Source organism: Myotis brandtii, unplaced genomic scaffold, assembly GCF_000412655.1.
Source record: "Myotis brandtii unplaced genomic scaffold, ASM41265v1 scaffold68, whole genome shotgun sequence".
Lineage (NCBI taxonomy): Eukaryota > Metazoa > Chordata > Mammalia > Chiroptera > Vespertilionidae > Myotis > Myotis brandtii.
In genome coordinates this window covers 1,319,717-1,340,078 of record NW_005370657.1, presented here as the reverse complement: position 1 = coordinate 1,340,078, position 20,362 = coordinate 1,319,717, and the positions used below count along the sequence as shown (strand labels likewise).

The 20,362-nt window shown below is 53.5% G+C and overlaps 1 protein-coding gene across 1 annotated transcript in view; it reads right to left on the bottom strand.

Moving 5' to 3' along the window:
- The window catches only part of FAM102A (family with sequence similarity 102, member A), a 34,907-nt gene extending 14,551 nt beyond the window's left edge, over nucleotides 1-20,356 (bottom strand). Inside the window, exon 1 of the mRNA XM_005881430.2 lies at nucleotides 20,030-20,356. Coding sequence (XP_005881492.1) covers nucleotides 20,030-20,175 — 146 coding nt within the window. The 5' untranslated portion in view covers nucleotides 20,176-20,356. The remainder of the gene's footprint in view (nucleotides 1-20,029) is intronic.
- Between the last annotated feature and the right edge of the window lie 6 nt (nucleotides 20,357-20,362).

Sequence of the window (20,362 nt, the reverse complement as noted above, 5' to 3'; positions counted from 1 at the left end):
TCTTCAATAAATGGTGCTGGGAAAATTGAAAAGCCATGTGCGAAAGAATAACTGTAATCTAGTACAAAAATTAATTCAAAATGAATCAAAGACCTAAATATAAGATCTGAAACAATAAATTACATAGAAGAAAACATAGATACTAAACTTATGGACCTTGGTCATAGAGAACATTTTATGAATTTGACCCCATGACCCCAAAGACAAGGGAAGTAAAGGCAAAAATAAATGAATGGGACTATAGCAAACGAAAAAGCTTCGGCACAGCAAAAGAAACCAACAACAAAACAAAAAGGCAACCAACCAAATGGGAGATGATATTTGCAAACAGTAGCTCCCGACAAGGGGTTAATATCCAAAAAATATACAGAACTCATACAACTCAACACCAAACAGACAATCCAGTTAAAAAATAGACAGGGGACCTGCATAGCCACCTCTCCCAAGAAGACATACAAACGGCTATCAGATATATGAAAAGATGTTCAACTTCACTAGCCATTAGGAAAATGCAAATCAAAACTATGAGCTACCACCTCACACCTGTTCGAAGGGCTACAATCAACAAGACAGGTAGTAAGTGTTGGAGAGGCTGTGGAGAAAAAGAAACCCTCATTCACTGCTGGTGGGAATGTAAACTGGTGCAACCACTATGGAAAACAGTATGGCGGTTCCTCAAGGATGAAATATTGCCATTGCGACAACATGAATGGGCCTTGAGAATATGATGCTAAGTGAAATAAGTCAGTCAGAAAAAGCTAAGGACAATCTGATTTCACTCATATGTGGGATATAAAACTGAAACTCAAAGACACAGACAGACATCAGTATGGTGGTTACCAGAAGGAGGGGGGGTGGCAGTAAAGGGCACCAAAAAAACCTAAATAAATGAAAAGACATCCTGCGATCATGGATCAAAAGGTTTAATACTAATTGTTAAGACAACAATACTCCCAAATTGATTTAAAAATTCAACACAATCATTATAAAAATCTCAACTGTTTTCTTTGTAGAGTTTTGACAAGTTGATCCTAAACATTGGAAAATCAAAGGACCAGAATAGTTAAAACAATGTAGAAAAGGCAGAACATAATTAAGGAATTCACATGTCTGGACTGCGAAACTTTTACAAAGCAACAATAATTAAGACAGTGTGGCTGTGGCATAAGGATAGACACACAGGTCGATAGAATAGAACTGAAAGTCCAAAAATAAACCTTCACATTTACGGCCAACTGATTTTCAACTAGGGTGCCAGTGGGGGGGAAACCGTCTTTTGCTGGGACAACTGGATATCACATGCAAAAGAACAAAGTAGGACCCCGTTCTCAGACCACATAAAATAATTAACTCAAAGTGAATCAAAGACCTGTGTTTAAGAGCTAAAACTATAAAATTCTTAGACAAAAACACAGGGGTAATGCTTTGTGATGTGGGCTTAGGCAATGGTTTCTCCAATATGACATCAAAAGTACAAGTGACAAAAGAAAGATATAAACGTGTTGAACTTCATCAAAATTAAAAATGTTTGTGATTCGCCCTAACCAGTTTGGCTCAGCGGATAGAGCATCGGCCTGCGGACTGAAGGGTCCCAGGTTCGATTCCGGTCAAGGGCATGTACTTTGGTTGCGGGCACATCCCCAGTAGTGGGTGTGCAGGAGGCAGCTGATCGATGTTTCTCTCTCATCGATGTTTCTAACTATCTATCCCTCTCCCTTCCTCTCTGTAAAAAAATCAATAAAATATATTTTTTAAAAATGCTTGTGATTCAAAGAACAGCATCAAGAAAGTGAAAAGACAACCTACAGTATGAAGGAAAATATTTGCAAATCACATGTGTGATAAAGGACTTGTAACTAAAATATATAAAGAGGACTTACAACTCAATAAAAAGACAAAAACCAAATTAAAAATGGGCAAATGATCAGAATAGACATTTCTCCAAAGATGATATACAAATGGCCAATAAGCACATGAGAAGGTGCCCAGTATCATTAGTCATCAGGGAAACACAAATCAAAACTATAATGAGCTACCACTTCACACCCACTAGGATGGCTATAATCAACAGATAATAACAAGTGAAGTGCGAGCAAGAGTGTAAGCAACTGGAACCCTCAGACACTGCTGGTAGGAATGTAAAGTGGTGTAACCACTTTGGAAAATAGTCTGGCAGTTCCTCAGGGCATGTACCTTGGTTGCAGGCACATCCTCAGTAGGGAGTGTGCAGGAGGCAGCTGATCGATGTTTCTCTCTCATCGATGTTTCTAACTATCTATCCCTCTCCCTTCCTCTCTGTAAAAAAATCAATAAAATATATTTTTTAAAAATGCTTGTGATTCAAAGAACAGCATCAAGAAAGTGAAAAGACAACCTACAGTATGAAGGAAAATATTTGCAAATCACATGTGTGATAAAGGACTTGTAACTAAAATATATAAAGAGGACTTACAACTCAATAAAAAGACAAAAACCAAATTAAAAATGGGCAAATGATCAGAATAGACATTTCTCCAAAGATGATATACAAATGGCCAATAAGCACATGAGAAGGTGCCCAGTATCATTAGTCATCAGGGAAACACAAATCAAAACTATAATGAGCTACCACTTCACACCCACTAGGATGGCTATAATCAACAGATAATAACAAGTGAAGTGCGAGCAAGAGTGTAAGCAACTGGAACCCTCAGACACTGCTGGTAGGAATGTAAAGTGGTGTAACCACTTTGGAAAATAGTCTGGCAGTTCCTCAAAAGGTTAAATATAGAGTTACCATGTGACCCGGCAATTTTACTCCTAGGTATCTATCCAAGAGAAATGAAAACCTACATCCACGCCCTAACCGGTTTGGCTTAGTGGATAGAGCGTCAGCCTGAGGACTGAAAGGTCCCAGGTTCGATTCCGGTCAAGGGCATGTACCTGGGTTGCGGGCACATCCCCAGTAGGGGGTGTGCACGAGGCAGCTGATCGATGTTTCTCTCTCATCGATGTTTCTAACTCTCTATCCCTCTCCCTTCCTAAAAAAAAAAAAAAAAAAAAAAAAAATCAATAATATACATATATATGAATTGAATCCGAAACCTTAAAAAAAGAAAAAAAAAACCTACGTCCACATAAAAACTTCTACATGAATGTTCACAGCAGCATTATTCATAATAGCCAAAAAGTAAAAGCAACCCGAATGTCCATCAACTGATTAATGGATATATGTATTGGAATCTTATTCCATAATAAAAATCGCTTTACATGCTACAATGTGGATTAGCCTTGAAAACATTATGCTAAGTGAAAGAAGCCAGTCATAATGAACTGCATATTGTATGATTCCATTTAATGAAATGTCCAGAATAGGCAAATCCATAAGAGATAGAAAGTAGACTGGTGATTGCTGGGGGATGGGGCAATAGGGAGAAAATGGGGAATAACTGGTAATGGGTATGGGGTTTCTTTTTGGAGTGATGAAATGTTCTAAAATTGACTGTGCTGATGGTCACACAACTCTGAAAATACTAAAAATCACTAAATTGCCCACTTTAAATGGGTGGACTGTGTGGCATGTAAATTACATCTTAAAAAAAAACTGATACCAAAAAAACCCCCCAAAAACCCACCCACATGGTAAGTCAGATAAAGAGAGAAAAACAGAGAAGACAGATCAGGGAAGGGGTGGTGGGGAGGGAGGGCTGGGTAGAGATGAGAAGGTGGGGGCTGCTACTTCAGGTGGGTAGTTAGGGAAAGCCCTTATGGCAGTGACTTCTAAGCAAGGCCTGGAGTGAAATGAGGCTGAGGGCTAAGCAAAAACCGGGGAAGAGCTGTCCAGAAGCGTGAACTTCAAGTGCAAAGGCGCTGAGGTAGACACATGCTTGGCAAGAGGGAAAGCAGCACAGAGGCCAGCAGCTAAATGGACTGGGGAGGAGAACAGACGGGATGAGGTTGGCAAGGGAGCAGGGGCCAGGCCCTCCGGGGCCATGGTGAGGACTCTGGATCATATTCTGACAGCGGCTCTGTCTTGCCACTATGGAGTCTGGCTTTAGGCCCGAGCAGCCCTGGTGGAGTGGATGGAAGGGCGAAGAGTGGAAACACATCCCAAGCAGCCAAAGGCCCCAGTTTAAAAGGGGGGAAGCTGGGGGCTACAGCTCCCACGCGGACCCTCAGATCTCCTCCCACCCCCTCTGCTGGACCCAGCCCAGGAGTTGGACGCAGTTGCTGGAGACTTGGGAGGAAGCTCACAATGCTGGGCGTGTTGAAACACCCAGAGGAATTAGGATTAGTGTCTGGAACAAAAACTGATATCAAATTGTGGGCTCTCTCCCTTCCCCTTTGTGAGTCTGCCAAGGGAACACCCAGCCAGGAAGCCTGGGCCCCCTAGTGATTCCTGGCAGGCCCGGCCAGAGAAAGGCACGTGGAGGCCTCCCAGGCTCAGGTAACAGGCGTCTTCCGTCTTCCCGGGCAGGGCTCACAGGATCAGGTGCTGGGCCTCCCTCTTAGATCCACGGGGCTGAAACACACTAGTAAATGCCACCCCTCCCAAGGGAAGAAGCTCCCAGCCTTGCCTGGGCCTACCCCAGCAGGTCACAACAAGGGCAACATACATACCCCTATAGTGGCCATTTCCCAAGGGCCTACTGTGTGCCATCTGGAACTCTTCAACATTGAAAGTTGGGTGTTATCGTGGTTTACTTTACAGACGGGGAAAGTGAGGCTCGGAAAGGCTGAGTAACTCACAGAGCTGTGAGCCGAGTGTGGTCTCAACCCAGGCCCATCTGTGAGCCAGAGACGGCACAGTCAGGACTCAGCCCTGCAACCTCCTCCAGGGCCCCTCTGGAGAGAGGGAGCTGAGCACCCCCAGTGAGGTTGCACGGGGTCCCAGGCACAAGACAGGGATAATGAGGAGGGATGAACAGGGGAGGGGTGGGGGTGGGGGGTAGATGTTCATTAAAAAAGACAGGCATGAGGACATCAAGCAATTGGCCATGAGCCCAGGGTAGGAGCTGGCCAGGCCAGGTTTGAGGAAATCTCAGAGACTCAATTCTCTAAAAAACCTTTTATTAAGCACTTACTAAGTGCCAGGCACTGCTGAAGGCCCTAGGAACATAAACAGTAAACACAACAGAGAAAGTCCTGCCTTCAAGGGGCTTAGAGTCTGGCAGTGGGTAAGAGAGAGACAAAATGAGGCAAACACATCAGATGGTGGTAAGTGCTATTAAGGAAAAGGAATGGAGAAGGAGGCAGGCAGTGTCCAGGTGTAGGCTGAACGAGGAAGAGATGGTCGGGGGAGCTTTAATGGGAAGGTGACATCTGAGCAAAGAGCTGGAGGAGGTGAGAGAGTGGCCTATGCAGATAATTTCGAAGAGCTCCAGGCATGAGGAACAATAAGTGCAAAGGCCCTGAGGTGAGAATGTACGTGCAGCACCAGAGCACCAGAGCCCCCGGGGAAGAGATGAAGGAGGCCCCACTCCCTAGCCTGGGGGTTTCGGGGCCTGAGCCTTCAGCTCCGGGCTGCCTGCCAGGGGCAGGTAATTACAGAGCCTGGGTGTTCAGGGCAGCTTCAGGGGAGTCTCGTTTTTAGCTTTAAGATATACAATTAGACGTCCAAATACCAGAGAGGCAGGGTGAGCCCTCCACCCACCCACCGCAGCCCACGGTGGCCATCACAGTGGCAGAATTCAGCTATTTCTAGGTTGTCCTCAAATAGAGCAGAGCACCCCACCAGACCAGTATCCTCAGGCCAGAACTCCCTGCAGCTCCATGGCCCCAGACCAGGGCCTCCATTCCGCATCCACAAACACTGTGGGCACTGGCTCCATCATGCAGGTGACAAGGGTCAGTAGAGTGGGAACCACCTCCTGGCCACAGGCTGCCACGACCCTACAAAGTCCTTGTAGACGGATCATTCAGGGCCCCTCCCTGGAGTTCACATGGGAGCAAAGGCTCAGCGTGGCAAGCAGTGGTCAGAAGGGAACCCAGTGGGGCAGCCCAGGAAACAGCTACAGGGAGGCCCCACACCCACACTTGGCACTCTACCTTCCCCGCTGCCCGGCTAAGTACTCATCTGCATGTCTGCCTTGTCATCAATGCTTGCCCAGCACAGAGCCCTGGCCTGGCAAGGCTCAAGGTCTAAAGCAGTGGTTCTCAACCTTCCTAATGCCGCAACCCTTTAATACAGTTGCTCTTGTTGTGGTGACCCCCAATTTCATTGTTACAAATTGAACATAATTAAAGCATAGTGATTAATCACAAAAACAATATGTAATTATATATGTGTTTTCCAATGGTCTTAGGCGACCCCTGTGAAAGGGTCGTTCGACCCCCCAAAGGGGTCGCGACCCACAGGTTGAGAAGCGCTGGTCTAAAGCCAAGCGTGAAAAGTCCTTGGCCCTGCCAGAAAGGGAGACTCTGTAGGGCAGGGTTTCTCAACCTGTGCTCATGACATTTTGAACCAGATAATTCTGTTTGTTTTTCCAGGGGTGTCCTATGCATTGCAGGATGTTTAGCAGCACCCTGCCAGGAGCACAACCCCAGCTGTGACAACCAAAAATGTCTCAGACATTGCCAATGTTCCCCTGGGAAGGGGTGGCGGCAGAATTACCCCCTACCCCCTCCCGCCCCGTTGAGAATCAGTGAAGCAGGCCTTTCACTAAACGTTTTAAACAAGCTCCCAGGTGATTGAAGCAGGGGCTGGGCACCCGGCTAAGAAAGGGTATAGCCACCAGAACTAAGCAGGACCCCAGGGGCCTCCCAGCCCCAGCTGTGCTCCTGGGTTCCTGAGAAGGCTGGCCCCTGCTTCCTCCCATTCGGCCCCTATAATGAGAGGTAACCGGAACAAGGCTGCATCAGGAGTCCCTCCTCCTGGCTGGTGGGCCCTGGGGGACTACCACAGCATCCAGCCTGCAACCCCCCTCCCCCAACCCACGCCCACTCTGTGATCTCCCAGTCCTTGGCCAGGTTCCTAGAGAAGGGAGGGGTCCTGATGATGCAATCAAAGTTCCCAGCTGATGAAACAGCCATGGAAAGGCAGGATTCTAATAAGGAAACAATTTAAATTGACAACATCTGCCTGTGCTTCCCCGAAGAGAAGAAAGCACAGCCGCCTGGGGAGGGGCCCGCCCGGGGACCAGCCTAGGCGTCCATCCAGGGGCTGCGGGGCAGTAGAGCCTCACCCCGGCGACGTGGCCAGCGTGGCAGCCCAGCAGTGTCTGGCTCCTGCCAGGAATTCAGGGCCGTGTGCAGGGGAAGCAGCTTGTTGCAGTTCTGACACAGCCAGCACCCCCTCCTGCAACACCATGAGGCAGCAAGACGTTCCTAGAAGCCAAACCACTCTGTGCTGGAGACTGAAGGGCTCAGAGGAGCCACCGGGCGCCCCAAGACCCTTCTCTGTTCTCCTGTCAAAAATGTGAGCCCTGAGGGTGGCCCGGGGATTGGCAGGTGGGCTGGGAGGAAAGGCTAGAGGCAGCAAGTGACCTGAGAAGTACAGAGTGGACAGCACACTGAGGACTTCAGCTCACTCAGGCTTGGTGGGGAAGCAGGACGGATTCTGGAGCCATATGCACAGGGGTTCGAATCCTGCAACTCACCAGCCCAGAAACTTTGAGATGGATCAAAAACCCAGAGTGGGCAGGTGCCAGCTTCCTGTTTCACAGGCACAGGCACACCGCCTCCCTGCTCTGCCTTCTGCACCCAGAGTCAGCCTATGAGGCAGCTTCCCACCACCCAGGAGAATGCATGGATGCTCTTCTCACTTGATGCCAACGGGCACCCCCTCTTGCTCTCACAGCCCAAGAGCAGAGCAGGCCTCTGAAGAGAACCGAAGTAAACTGCTGGCTGTGACAAAGTGCGGGTCCACCCCCAGCACCCGGCGAAGCCCACCCCCACATCATGTGGCCCAGCCTGGCGCCTGTTTCCCAGGCACCCTCCCATGAGCCAGGTGTTGCTGAAGCATTAACTCTTTGCCGGCACAACCACCACCCACTTCACAGATGAGCAAACTGACACTCAGGGAGTCCACACAGGTCAGCCCAGGGGGCAAGGGGAGATGTGCACCCTCCCCTGTCCTGCAGGATGACTGGGAAAATGCGCCAAGACATAGACGCCGTTCTCAGGGGCCTGTGGCATCAATGTTTTTGTGCTCTGTGGAATGACCCTTCACCACGAGTCTCAATACGAGGGAAGAGGCAGCCTTGAGACCAGACTTCCACTGAAGGAGGGGCGGTGATTGGGTCAGAGTGCGCGGTCACAGATATGGCACTGGGCCAAATCCATCAAGACCTGCTGGTGTCAGGGACCAAGCCAGGTCAATCCGAGACCGGAGGGAGAACTGGGAAAATGCTCCTGTAGAAGTTAATAGCGTCAGCTTCCGCCTCCTGAGCACTTTCTTCTTAGGAGGCACCTAACTGAGAGCTCTCCCTGCCTGGCCCCCTGGAATCCAGACCCCAACCCTGGGAGGTAGGTACCATCATCTCCATGTCATAAGTGGGGGAACTGAGGCCCAGAGAGCGGAAGCCACCTGCCCAGGTCTGGTTGGGAGAGGGCTGTAATCTGAACCCATCGCTGTCCTACCCCAGAATCTCAAACTGGGCCCCATGCCAGCGGTGGGTCAGGTTGGAGGGTAGAAATTCAAAGCAAGAGACACAGCTGAGCTGTAGCAACAGCTTCCCCTCCCCCAGGACACACGACTATAGAAAACACAGAGCTTTGGGGTTGGCTGTACTCAGGGAATGGCCCTTCCGGAGCCCCTGAGACTCCCAGCAGGCCTCCTCACAAATCGTGCGTGTGGGAAACAGAGAGGTCGGGGACCAAGGCCAGTCTCTGCCACCCACTGGACACTTGACCTCTCTGGGCCTCAGTCATATGCTGCCCTAGCTCATGGGGTTGCTGAGAGGCCTAATGAAGGAGAGGCCAGGCGCATACCCAAAGGGGACTCGTGCTGAATGGGCACATGGCCACCACCGTCAGAAGTGACTCTGAGACAGACGGTCCAGCAGGAAGCCAGGCATGCAAGGCCCCGACAGAGCCCCCATTTTCCATCCCAGGACCCTGGATCAGGACGTTCCCCCAGGCCTTGAACCTGGCTGGGACGTCCAGGAAGGTGGACTAACAGGTGGCCTAGGTGTGCCTGTGCCGCTCCTGACTGACTCACGCCTGGGTGCTGTTTGAATCATTCCAGGAAAGGAAGAGACCAAAGGGAGGGATCCATATTCCCAGAGCCCGGTTCCTCAAATAGCTAGACTCAGGCAAGTCACGGGATGTCTCTGTCCTCTTGAGCCCCTTCCCAACTCCATAGCCCCTCCTCCCCCCAACTTCTGCGGCTGGACAAATTACTTCCTCTTCTGGGCCTGGGTCTTAGGTATGTGGAAAACGGAATGAGGCTCCTGTGTCCCAGAGCACAAAGGTCCTAGAGGCCTTTGTTTGCTTACTGCAGGATGGTGTCTAGCAAATAGTAGGTGCTCAGAAAGTATCCGATGAACTCAGTGACCTTCACAGCCCTGCTCTCTACCAGGGCTGCGTTAGACCTTCTTGCACTGATATTTCCACCTCCAGGAAAGGAGCCTCCCAGCCCAGATCAGGCCATGTCCTCTAGCTCTCTGCAGAGTCTGAAGGGTCCAGGGTCACTGCTATCTGGATCTACCCCCAGGTGTTCCCACTGCTCCACACAGCACTCCCCATGGCTCCCTGAACTTCCCAGGTGACCAGGAAATCGCCAGTCAGAGTCACAGCTCACAGAGCCAGCACAGACTCAGGCCTGTTTTCCCAGCTACCCTCCGAGATTCCAGCCACAGGATGAAGGCTCGGGGTAAGGTGGGACCATGAGGCTCTGACTTACTAAGCTCTACCTTCTCCTGGACACGATTCTCCTGCAGACTTACGGACCAACCCTGGGCCGATGAAGCTTCTGTCATTCACTTACCCCACACACATAAACGGAGCACTTACTACAAGCCAGGCCTGAGTGGGGACACTGGGACTACATCCAGATTAAGCCTGGGTTTCTGTCTTGCCTGCGTCCGAAATGGGTGTGGCCATTCTCACCCAGGTCCATGTTGATTCCTCATTAGCTGACACGAAACCCTTGAGAGGGGCTGGAACCCAGGGTCCGGCCTTCTCTTGGCAAGCAGGGAGAGTACCAGGCAGCCAAAGGCCGATCCCCAAAGTAAAGGGTCAGGGCCAGAGCAGGCAGAAGAGGTTGATGCCTCCCCTCCCTGCTGTGCTCAGCACCTGAGAGCTGATATGTCTAATGGTCTCCCCGGCTCATGGGCCCCAAGTCAGAGATCATGGCTGAACTGGCCATTGCTGGGCCCATTGCAGGGCAGCAGCCTGGCTCTAATCATAAATGTTTGCTGAGTGGGTGAACCACAGGAAGGGAGAAGAGAAACAATGAAAGGCAGAGAGGGAGGAACGTGGACCTTTCCCTTCTGCTTCCACCACTGGATCCCCTCCAATAATTGCCCTAGATTAATACCAACCACTGCCAGCCGTTACTGAACACTGAGCACGTACTCTATGCCCAGGGCTATGCTGGGTACATAATGGGTGTTAACTCATTCAATCCAAGCACCAAGAAGGGGCTTATTACCCCATTTCACAGATGAGGAAAGCAAGGTTCAGACAGGTCCTGTGGTCTAGCAGCCTCAGGAGCCCGCCCTCTCTCTGAATGGCCAAGCTCCACATCAATCCAAGCACCAAGAAGGGGCTTATTACCCCATTTCACAGATGAGGAAAGCAAGGTTCAGACAGGTCCTGTGGTCTAGCAGCCTCAGGAGCCCGCCCTCTCTCTGAATGGCCCAACAGCCCCAGCAGAGTTTGCAAGAGACAGAAGAGCCCCGGCCAAAGAAGACGGCTGGCAGCTGCCGAGATGACTTATGGTCTCATAAACAGGTCTGATGGTTTAGGCTGCCCCGCCAGAACGACCCTGGAAAGGCCCAAGGACTTCCTCCAGGCCTCTAGGCACCCAAGGATTCTCACTTCTGTCTAGAACTTTGGCACCCAGCACCAGCACAGGTGTGGGCGTCTCCAGGCTGTTTCTGACACAGACATGTGCAAACAGCGTCAGCGCACAGCTTGCAGATAGTCAAACAGTCTCGTGTAGCCAGCCCCCAAGAAGCAGGACTTCACAGGCCTTAAAGGCCCCTTCCAGACATGACTGCCACCCCCACAAAGATGACATCATCCTGACTTGTACCAGGATGGGTGCTTTTTAGTGGATTGCTTCTGAACTTTATACAAATGGCATCCACAGCACGTTCTCATCTCCAGCTTCCTTTCCTCAACCTTGTTGGTGACACTCGGCGCTGTTGTGAGGGGCAGCAGCTTGTTCATTCCCGCTGTGCGCAGCAGGCTCCAGTTTTGTTTTTAATCGTCCCATGATGGCAGAGGTGGGAAGCCACCCACCTCAGATGACAGCCATCTCCCCTTCTGCCACCGGGAGCCCCAAGTGGTCACCACCCCCCTGGCTGCCGTTGGTGGTTCTAAAATACAAATCTGATTCTGGTTCACACCCTTCTCTGTCTGCCCTCAGATAAGGTCCCAGCTCCTCCCATGGTCTTCCCTGACTCCAAGCCCCCAGGCCACTGGCTCTTCCCTGCTCAGCACTCTTGCCTTTGCCTTAGTCTGCCCTGGGCTGCTCTTCTCCCACCAACCACTAACCTACTCATCCTGGGACCAAGCCTAGCATCATTCTTGGGGAGGGGACTTGCTGGGGCAGGGCTGTGTCCCCAGGAACCAGAGCAGGGCCCTACATATAGAAGTGCTCAGGAAATTGCCCCTGAGGGAGTAAGGTTTGGGGGAGCCACAGGTGTGCTGCCCTGGGTCTGCAGAGAAGTCCAGCACTGTCAGAGAGGAAGTGGTGGGAGGTGAGGGCGCCTCGCGTGCGAACAGGACCCAGACTTCCGCCCTCCCCAGTTCCTTCCCCAGCACCGAGCTAAACCTCTCAGCAGGTTTAGTCTGTTTTCAGCTGCCAGGTGCCTGGCCCTTGGGGAGCAGGTGCCCTGCTCTCGAGTAGCTTTCCTGCCTCTAGATGAGCACCCACACCCCATTTGTTGGAGGAGGAACCCAAGGCTAAGAGGACAAGACACTTGGCCATGGTCACAGAGTCACAGGGCAGCTGCCAAGGTCCAATTGCAGAGCCTGGGGCAGCCCAGCCCCCTCCTCCTCCCCATCACCCACAGATGGTCCATCCCATACAACCCAGTGGTGCCCCAGCTGCCTTGGACTTAGGCGAGGGCTGCTCCTGACACAGACTGATACCTCTGGCACCAATGGGGAGGGGCTGGACCCCAGCAGCTGGCAGGAGCCGGCACACAGTACAGCACCATCAGCGCCCATGCTGGTTCAGTGCCAAGGGAAGAATGTCCCAGCCCTGCACTGGGCCAACCCGTGGCAGGAAGCACCAGGACTAAGATGCAACAGAGGCTACTCCTGCCCACGGTCTGGGGTAGGAGCTAAGAGGTGGGAGCGGGGATTGTAGTGTCCGGAGATGAGGGCCCACACTGAGTGTGCAAGGCCAAGCAGCCAGGGACGGCTTCCTAGATGAAGCAGGGGTAGGGAACTTGAGGACAAGGCTACCAAAAAAGCCAAAGTAAGAGTATAAGGTGTGGTGGAAGCAAGGGGAGTGCCAAGAGGGGCAGGGGCCTCCCTTCAACTGAGGGACCCCTGTCTTTCTCACCCACTCCCCTGCCCTCCACCTCATGTGGGGAGCTATCTTCTGCTTGCCAGAGTGGGTGCCAGAGCTGAATGTGTAGAGGGCCCCTTCTCACAGGCAGAGGCCTCCCCCCGCCCAGCCCAGCCCCACCCAGCGGGAACACTCCAGCTCTCACAGGCTCAGAGCCATGCACCCCAGGGCAGGGCAGGGGTGCCAACAGACCCCACTGGGACCCTGAACTCCAGCATGAGGCCCCTGCTCCTTGGACACTAGGTGTGCTCCTCACCTGTCCGACCCCTCCAGAGGGCAGAGAGAGAGCCCCATTTGGGGAAGTACCCTCTCCCCACAACACCCCAGTCAGTCCTGGCCCACAAGGAGGGGCAGTTGAGGTGCACCATCCAGCCCACTGCCATGACTCAGCCCAGGGACGAGAGGAGAACCGCAGTGAGTACTGTGCTTCTACCAGGTGCCAGGAGCCCAGCTGGATATCTGACAGGCATTATCTCACTGTGACCTCCAAGAACACTGGGAGGCAGGCACCAGCAGCCCTGCTGGGGAGGGAGGGCTACTGAGGCTTAGGGACTAAGTCTCTCGCCCAAGGTCACACAGGCAGCAACGGCAGGATGGGAACATTTTGCCTGTCTGAATACGCAGCAAGTCTCCATTGGAGCTCCTTGCTCCTAGTGCTAGAATAATTTGACTAGAGAGCCTGTGGCTGGCTACTACCTGTTGATATCTGGGAGAGGCGGTTCCAACCTGCACTTGAGACGTGTTCCAAGCACAGGATGCCAAAAGCTCAGAGCAGAGACCCAGGCCAGGCACAGGCTGGGCAGCTTCAGGCCTCACTCGCCAAGGCCACCAATAGCATAGTGTGACCTCGTGGAGAGAGAGGAGTCACAGACCTCAGGTTACAGAGCACATCAGGGGCCCGGGGGACAGGTCTGGTATCCCCACAACCCAAAGCACTTGCCAGGCAAGGTCCTTAATGAAGAGAGATACCCTTCCCCCACCCCACCTTTGTTCGGGTCTCTTTCTACGCAAACCTGATGTCTCTCCCCGGCTCAAGCCTTTCTGTGGCTGCCTGGGTGAGATGAGGATAAATCTATACTGGTTACCATGGGTGTTAGACTGCCCGGCCCCAGCAACAGGCGAGTGACCACAGGCTTCACCACACGGCAGTCACCAGACACCACACACTGAGTCCCCAGACGCCTAAGGCCCAAGAACAGACACGCTAGTAGCAGTCACAAGGCCCAGGCAGAACTTCCTGAACGTAAGTCAGGACTTCCAGGTACTGAACAAGCAGAGTTCAAAGGCAACTAGGAACCCCTGGCCTGAGGAACTTCCTGGACAGGCCTCAGGGAACAGCCTTGACCCCACGAGTCAGATCACCTGTGGTCAGGCCTCTGCCAGTGCCAGGCTGCAGGGCAGATTACGGGGGCTGCCACGTTGGCACCTGCAATGGTGTGGCCAGCGGCTGCAAAGGCCAGGTCTGAGGAGCAGACACCAAGGCCAGGCACAGGCTGGGTAGCTTCGGGCTTCACCAAGGGCAGCAGCAGCGTGGTCTGGCCCCAAGGGAAACCAGAAGCTGGCCTGAGGCCACCGCCTAGCTGGCAGGGGCGGCCTCTGTGGCCTGCGAGCAGGACTTCTCTCCACGGGGGTCCGCCTCCTCATGCCTCCCCGACTGCACGTGGAAGGCCTTCCACAGGGACCCCAGCGACCAGGCTGGCCCGAGTAAAAGGAGGGAGGCAAAACCATGGTCAGGGATCTCAGGGTAGGAAGTGGGGTCAGGAGAAGCCTAGAGCAGGCAGCCCTCAGAGGAGGCGGCTGCAAAGCCCCTTGGGTCAAAAACTGCCAGAATCTCCAATTTAAAAGATACCGAAAGTCTGGATGTTTACGTTGCAAAAACTATTAGAGCACTGTATGAGGCAAAAAAAGCCCGGCTACGTTTGGCTACTGGGCACCCTCTGAACGTCCATCTTCCGGCACCTACCAAGTGCTAGATGTGGTGCCAAGCACTTCAAGATGAGGACACCCACCTGTCCGCTCTGTCTGCCACTGCCCAGCCAACTCAGCGGTCCCTTCCGGGGTATGTCAGGCCTTCTCCCTTCATCGTCTCCACCAGCAGCCAAGAGCCATTAGTCTAACTGGCAAACCAGGCCACACTGCTTCCTTGCCCCTTGGCGAGATCCCCAAGGTCAGGAACAGTCTAGCCCTCCCCCCCATATCTTCATTCACTCCATCCCCTTCCTGCCCTCTTTGCACCCCTACCATGCCAGCCCTTTGCCTAGACTGAGTGCCCTGTAGCCAAGGGCCTTGACCCTAAAGGCTCTTCCCAACCTCTCTCCAATCCAATTCTCCTTGGCCTTCTGGGTTCTCTAAAGAGCCAGTTACTCACGGACGCCCTCCTCCCCGTTGCAATGATGTGCCCCATCATAAAATCATGAGCTCCATGAAGTCAAGGACTGTGTCCAGCCTGGGGTGGGTGCCCAATCAAACAAATGGACAGATGACCGCACAGAAATGCCTTCCCCAATTGGTCCACCAGAATCTCATGGAATTCTGGGGAGGACCTGTCCCAGATCTACCTGTCCCCCCTCCATGGGGAGTTTCATGGAAGCAGGGCTGTCTGGTCCCATTTATCCCTGAAAGGCCAGGACACCAAGGGGGTGCTCAAGAAACGTGGCCTCTTCCTCCCTCTCCAAACTCAGTCTCCAGTGCTCCTGCTCGGTGACGGAAAATGAATGCCCTGCCCTCCTTGGGATCCCACAGCACCTCCACATCCCCGCCCCCTCACAAACCGTGTCCCTCCCACCAAGATGTATGAGAGCAGGCACCTCAGGCGAGCAGATTCCAGTGGCATTCGGCAGCCTTTTCCAAGAAGGGAGGGAGAGGAAGCCTCGGGGAATCGGAGGCCTGGCCAAGCCTGTGGTTTATGTGCAAAGACCTGGCTTGGCCAGACCTGGGCACCGGGCTTCCAGCTGCAGAATTGACCTGTCCAAGGCCTTCTTCATGCCCCAAAAATCTCAAGCATCCCTCTGAGGCCTCCCATTCCAGCTGGTTCAAAGCCTGGCCCACGGAGGGAAGGCAGTGCCCTCTTTCAACAGGTTGCCCAAATAAAAACCCCACTGAAGAGACAATTGAAGATTCAAAGCTGCCCTAAAAGAAGGGAAGGGGGAGGTATCTCCCCAAGTCACACAGTCTGCTTCTTGGACAGCCTGGCATCCAAGTCCAGAGCAGAAAGAGCCCCTGGAGGGGCCCCTCCTATCTTTCTGGTCCTCCCTGTCCCCTTCATGCAAAAAGGGGTACTGAGGCACCAGGGACAGAGGTCAGGCCAAACCAGAACACGCCCAGCTCACCCTTAGCTCCTGCCATGAAGTGACCCAAATAAGCCATTTCTCTGCCCCAGGCCTCAGTTTCCTCATCTGTTGGCTGAGGAGACACTCTGCCTGTCTCCTCCAGAGAGGACTTGTTGTAAGGTAAATCAACACCTCCCTCTCACTCTCTTCCCTGACACCACCAGCCACGTGCCTGGGGCAGGCCACAGGACCAGTGCCAGCTGCACACAGAGACCTCTCAAGACGGCTGGGATTCTGCCTGCCTGAAGGACAGACGAGCTTGAGGCTGGAAACTGGCTCCCAGCCCACCCTGAGGGGAACACAGCCCAACCCACTGCTTCTAGACTCACCAGACTTGGCTGGGACCTGTGCATATTCCCCACCCCCTGGAAACCCCTGGAAACCCCTCCCAGATGCCATCTGGATGCACCTGCTTAGAAGGCCTCCCTCCGGGCAGGGTCCTTGGCACATGCTCACTATACCACGGTGCCAGTCTGTGCCTGGCCCCAAATCCATGGCAGTGACTTCAGTCCCACCCCCATCTATGTCCCCAGGGCCCCTTATCCTCAGATCTCACAGGATCTAGCTCAGTGCCTCAAAATGATCCCTATCTGGATTTTCCTATAACCCCCAACCCACTGGAAAGAATCTTCTTCGAAGGTCTGGGGACATCACATGGGGCCAGAGCTGCTTCCAGTCCTCTGCCGCCAAGGCCAAGCAGGACTTTCTAGCTGGATCAGCCCAAATTTAAATCACAATTCTGCTGCTCCCTGGCTGAGTGACATGGGCCAATCACTTTAGGCCTCCTGACCCCAGTTTCCTCATCAACTCATGGGGTGGTTTGGAGATCATGCACTGCATGTGCTCAGCAGGTGCCTGGCATACGGTAAATGAACAATCAAAGGCAGTTTAAACCCTAATGATAAAAGGGTTATTTTCCCAATTTAATTACCAGCCGAGTGACCTACAGCTTGTGGCTTCACCTCTCTGGCCCGGGTGCCTCTCTGGATGGCCAAGAGGGTTAGCGGACCTACCATTTGCAAACTCTGCAACTGGACCTTGGCAGCTGCCCTATGACTCCCGGCACAGCACCTGGCGCACAGCACAGGCACCCAGAACATGGTAGCTGTGAGGGCTGTGGTTCGTAAGGAGGCGTCAGAAAGATGACGCTGGGAACAGTGCGACAAACCACCTGTTCTACCTGCTCAAAATGGGTCAGGCTCGAGCTGTGTACCCGGCTGTTGCTATGGCACCCAGCACATAGGAAAACACTCCAACTAGGAAGGCGGGTGCTGCATGGGTGGGGCCTCGAGCCTGCTTCTCTCAGACACCACCTTGCGGCTGCCACCAGTCTCTGGGCTATGTAAGGGGTCCCTGGCGTTGAGGCGAGTATGCTGCTGGATCTGGGTCCAGGATCTAAGCAAGACTCATCACCCCTAACCCTCCCCAACTCCAAAACATCGGAGCCTGTTCGTTGGAGGGGTAGGCGGTGAGGTGGGGCTCTCAGCTTGCAGACCAGCGTGGGTGGGACTGGAGTGGAGGGGTTAAAAAAAACACACCAAAACACCAGAAACCCCTATCTCCTGAACAAAATCCAAAGCTCTAAAGCAGCCTCAGATCCCAACACTGATGTCTGCTCCCTCCAGCCACACCTGCGCAGCAGCAAACAGGCACCCAGAGTCCAGCTTTGGGGGGCTCAGTGTCAGCTCTTCCCTCCTCGGCCCCACTCAGGTTTCATCCACAGTGAGGGCTGGGAAAGGCTGTTAGGGCTGGGCCTGGTTCAGGGAATCCATGGCCCGTTGCCAAGAGGGAAGAAGGGAAGGCAGAGGTGAAACCCAGCAGCTGTGAGCTGAGACCTGGAACTTTCTAGATTTTCCCGGATGAGGGGGCAGGTTTTAGAGCAATGGAAAGGCAGACAGGTAGGGTGACAGTAGCCCCAGGGCCTAGGAGGCCAGGAGAGACCTCAGCCTGGGACTGAATAACAATTCCTCAGGAGGATCCAAGACCCCCAGCTCACACGTAGGCCTCCTGCTGACTCTAGCTGGTCCCCCTAAGACCTGGGAGGAGCTAAGGATGGGCCCCCTGCCATAGAAACAAATGATGCAACAATTTGCTGAGCCAGACATGGCATACACATTATTCATCCCCCCCACAACTCTAGGGGTGGGTGTGACCTCTCCCATTTCACAGAATTGGAAACTAAGGCTCAAAGGCAGAACAGATAATGGTTAAAAGCACATCCTGTGTTTGAATCTGGGCTCTGCTGTATTAACTCAAGCAAATCACTCCCTCTCTGAGCATTAGTTTCCATCTCTATAAAATGGAGATAATAGCTCCGGCTGGGTGGCTCACTTGGTTGGAGCGTCGTCCGTACCCCAAATGGTGGTGGGTTCGATTCCTGGTCAGGGCACATACCCGCCCCAGGTTCCAGGTTGGATCCCTGGTCGGGGAGTGTTTGAGTAGCAACCAATTGATGTTTCTCTCTCACATCAATGTTTCTGTCTCTCAAATCAATCAATAAATAAAATGGGGATAATAATCCTACAGTCCCACCCCCAGCCCAACCTCCACTCTGTCCCATGGTCAAAGAGCTCAGCGAAAGGTGCTAGTAAAATGGAGAGCACAGCACCAATAACTGCTGGTTGCTGGAATGACAGAGGTTAGGTAACGCCCAGAGACACCCAGCCAGTGAGTGGCCAACCCCAGGCCCCAGCTGAGCACAGCCCCTTCCCTGAAGCCTTGGGCTGTGGGTGGCCCCGGGATCACAGGCTTCCTTAGCAACCGTATATCCACCACCCCATCCCCACTACCCACCCCTCAACAAAGGGCAGCTCTTGTCTGAATTCCTCAGATAAGCAGCTCCCAGTAGACTGGATAACCTCCAGGCCTGAGTGGGCCCAAATGCACCAAAAAGGCACCCCACCCTGTCCACACCACAGATTCCTAAATCTGGGTTAGGCTGCATGGCTCTCCTCCCAACAGAACATTCAGCCACCAGATACATCCAACAGGTCTCCAAACAAGCCAAGTTCAGCTGACAACTGCCTACTGACAAGTCCCTGGCAAGCCACTTACTTCCTCTTTCTGGGCCTCAGTTTCTCCCTCTGTTAACAAGCACCCCACCCAGAACACCGTGGTGCAGCTCCAGCGAACCGGGTCCACAAGGAGGCCCAAGGAGCAGAGGGACAGACCAGGGAAGGGAGCCAGCATGTCCTAGGCACTGGGCCAGGCCCTGCGCCGCCTTCTATCTCCTGAAACATCTCCACAACACGCACAGCCACCTGTATTGGGCCCAGAAAGTGACACCGCGAGGACGCCAACCCCTCTCTGTCAAACTCCAAGGCGCTCTCCCTGGCGGCCAGGACTACCTGACCCAGTCAGTGGGTGCAGCTGGGGAACTCAGTCGCCCTCGTCAGTGAGCTGGGCAGCTGGACCTGCAGGACGGGGACCACAAAACCAAAGTTGATCAAGCCTCTTTCAGAGAGGGCTGCAACCTCCTTGACAAGGGCATTTGCAATGCAAAGCAGCCCAGCTCCAGCTAGAGGAGGGCTGTCACTCAGAGGGGGCTGGGCAAGCCACCATCCAGCCACCTCCCTCCAGGCAGACGGGGTGTACCTGGGTCTGGCCTTCCCAGAGCCGGGAGTGCCTGGGACACTGTGGCTGCCCCGGGCTCTGAATCACGGACAGCCTGAGTGGCCATCTGGGTGCAAGGCGGCCTGGAACAATCCTCCCCATCTCGGCCTCTCATGGCACAAACCCTCTGGGCTCTGTGCAGGTCTGCAGAATGGAGCTCCAGCAGGCTGCATGTAGGGCCCCAAGAGAGGGCTGAAAAATAGACCCCCTGCACAGGGGTGCGGGCACCCTGTCAGATCCCTCGGGCCCAGACCTCCCAGATCGTGCAGCCCTACCTGCCTTGTGCAAACTTGTCCCAGACACACATAACCTTCAGGACTCTCTGGGCCCCAAGGGGCGCTTCCACACTTGCCAAGTGGCTAGATGTCGCTTATCACCCCACCCCCCACCCCCTGCAGGCGAGACTGCCCCAGCGCCTTACCTGGACGACAAGCTGACAAAATCCCCGCCATCCAGCAATCGGACCTTGCAGAAGAGGACCCCGTTCACGAAGGGGACCGCCGTCAACTCCTCCAGGGTGAACGTGGTTTGGAACTTGAACTTCTTCTTCTTCATCAAGAAAGCCATGAGCGAGTTCCCTGAGTCTGAAGCCCCGAAGGCCAAAAAAGGGGGAGAGCCAGAAATCCCCAGGATTCCTTTCCCGACACCACACCCCCTCCTCAAAACACCAGAGCCGGATCCCGCCCAGATGGTGGCGGAGGAGGCCGAGCAGGCAGGGAGCGGAGTCCGAGGGCCCCGGTCGGAGCGACCCGTC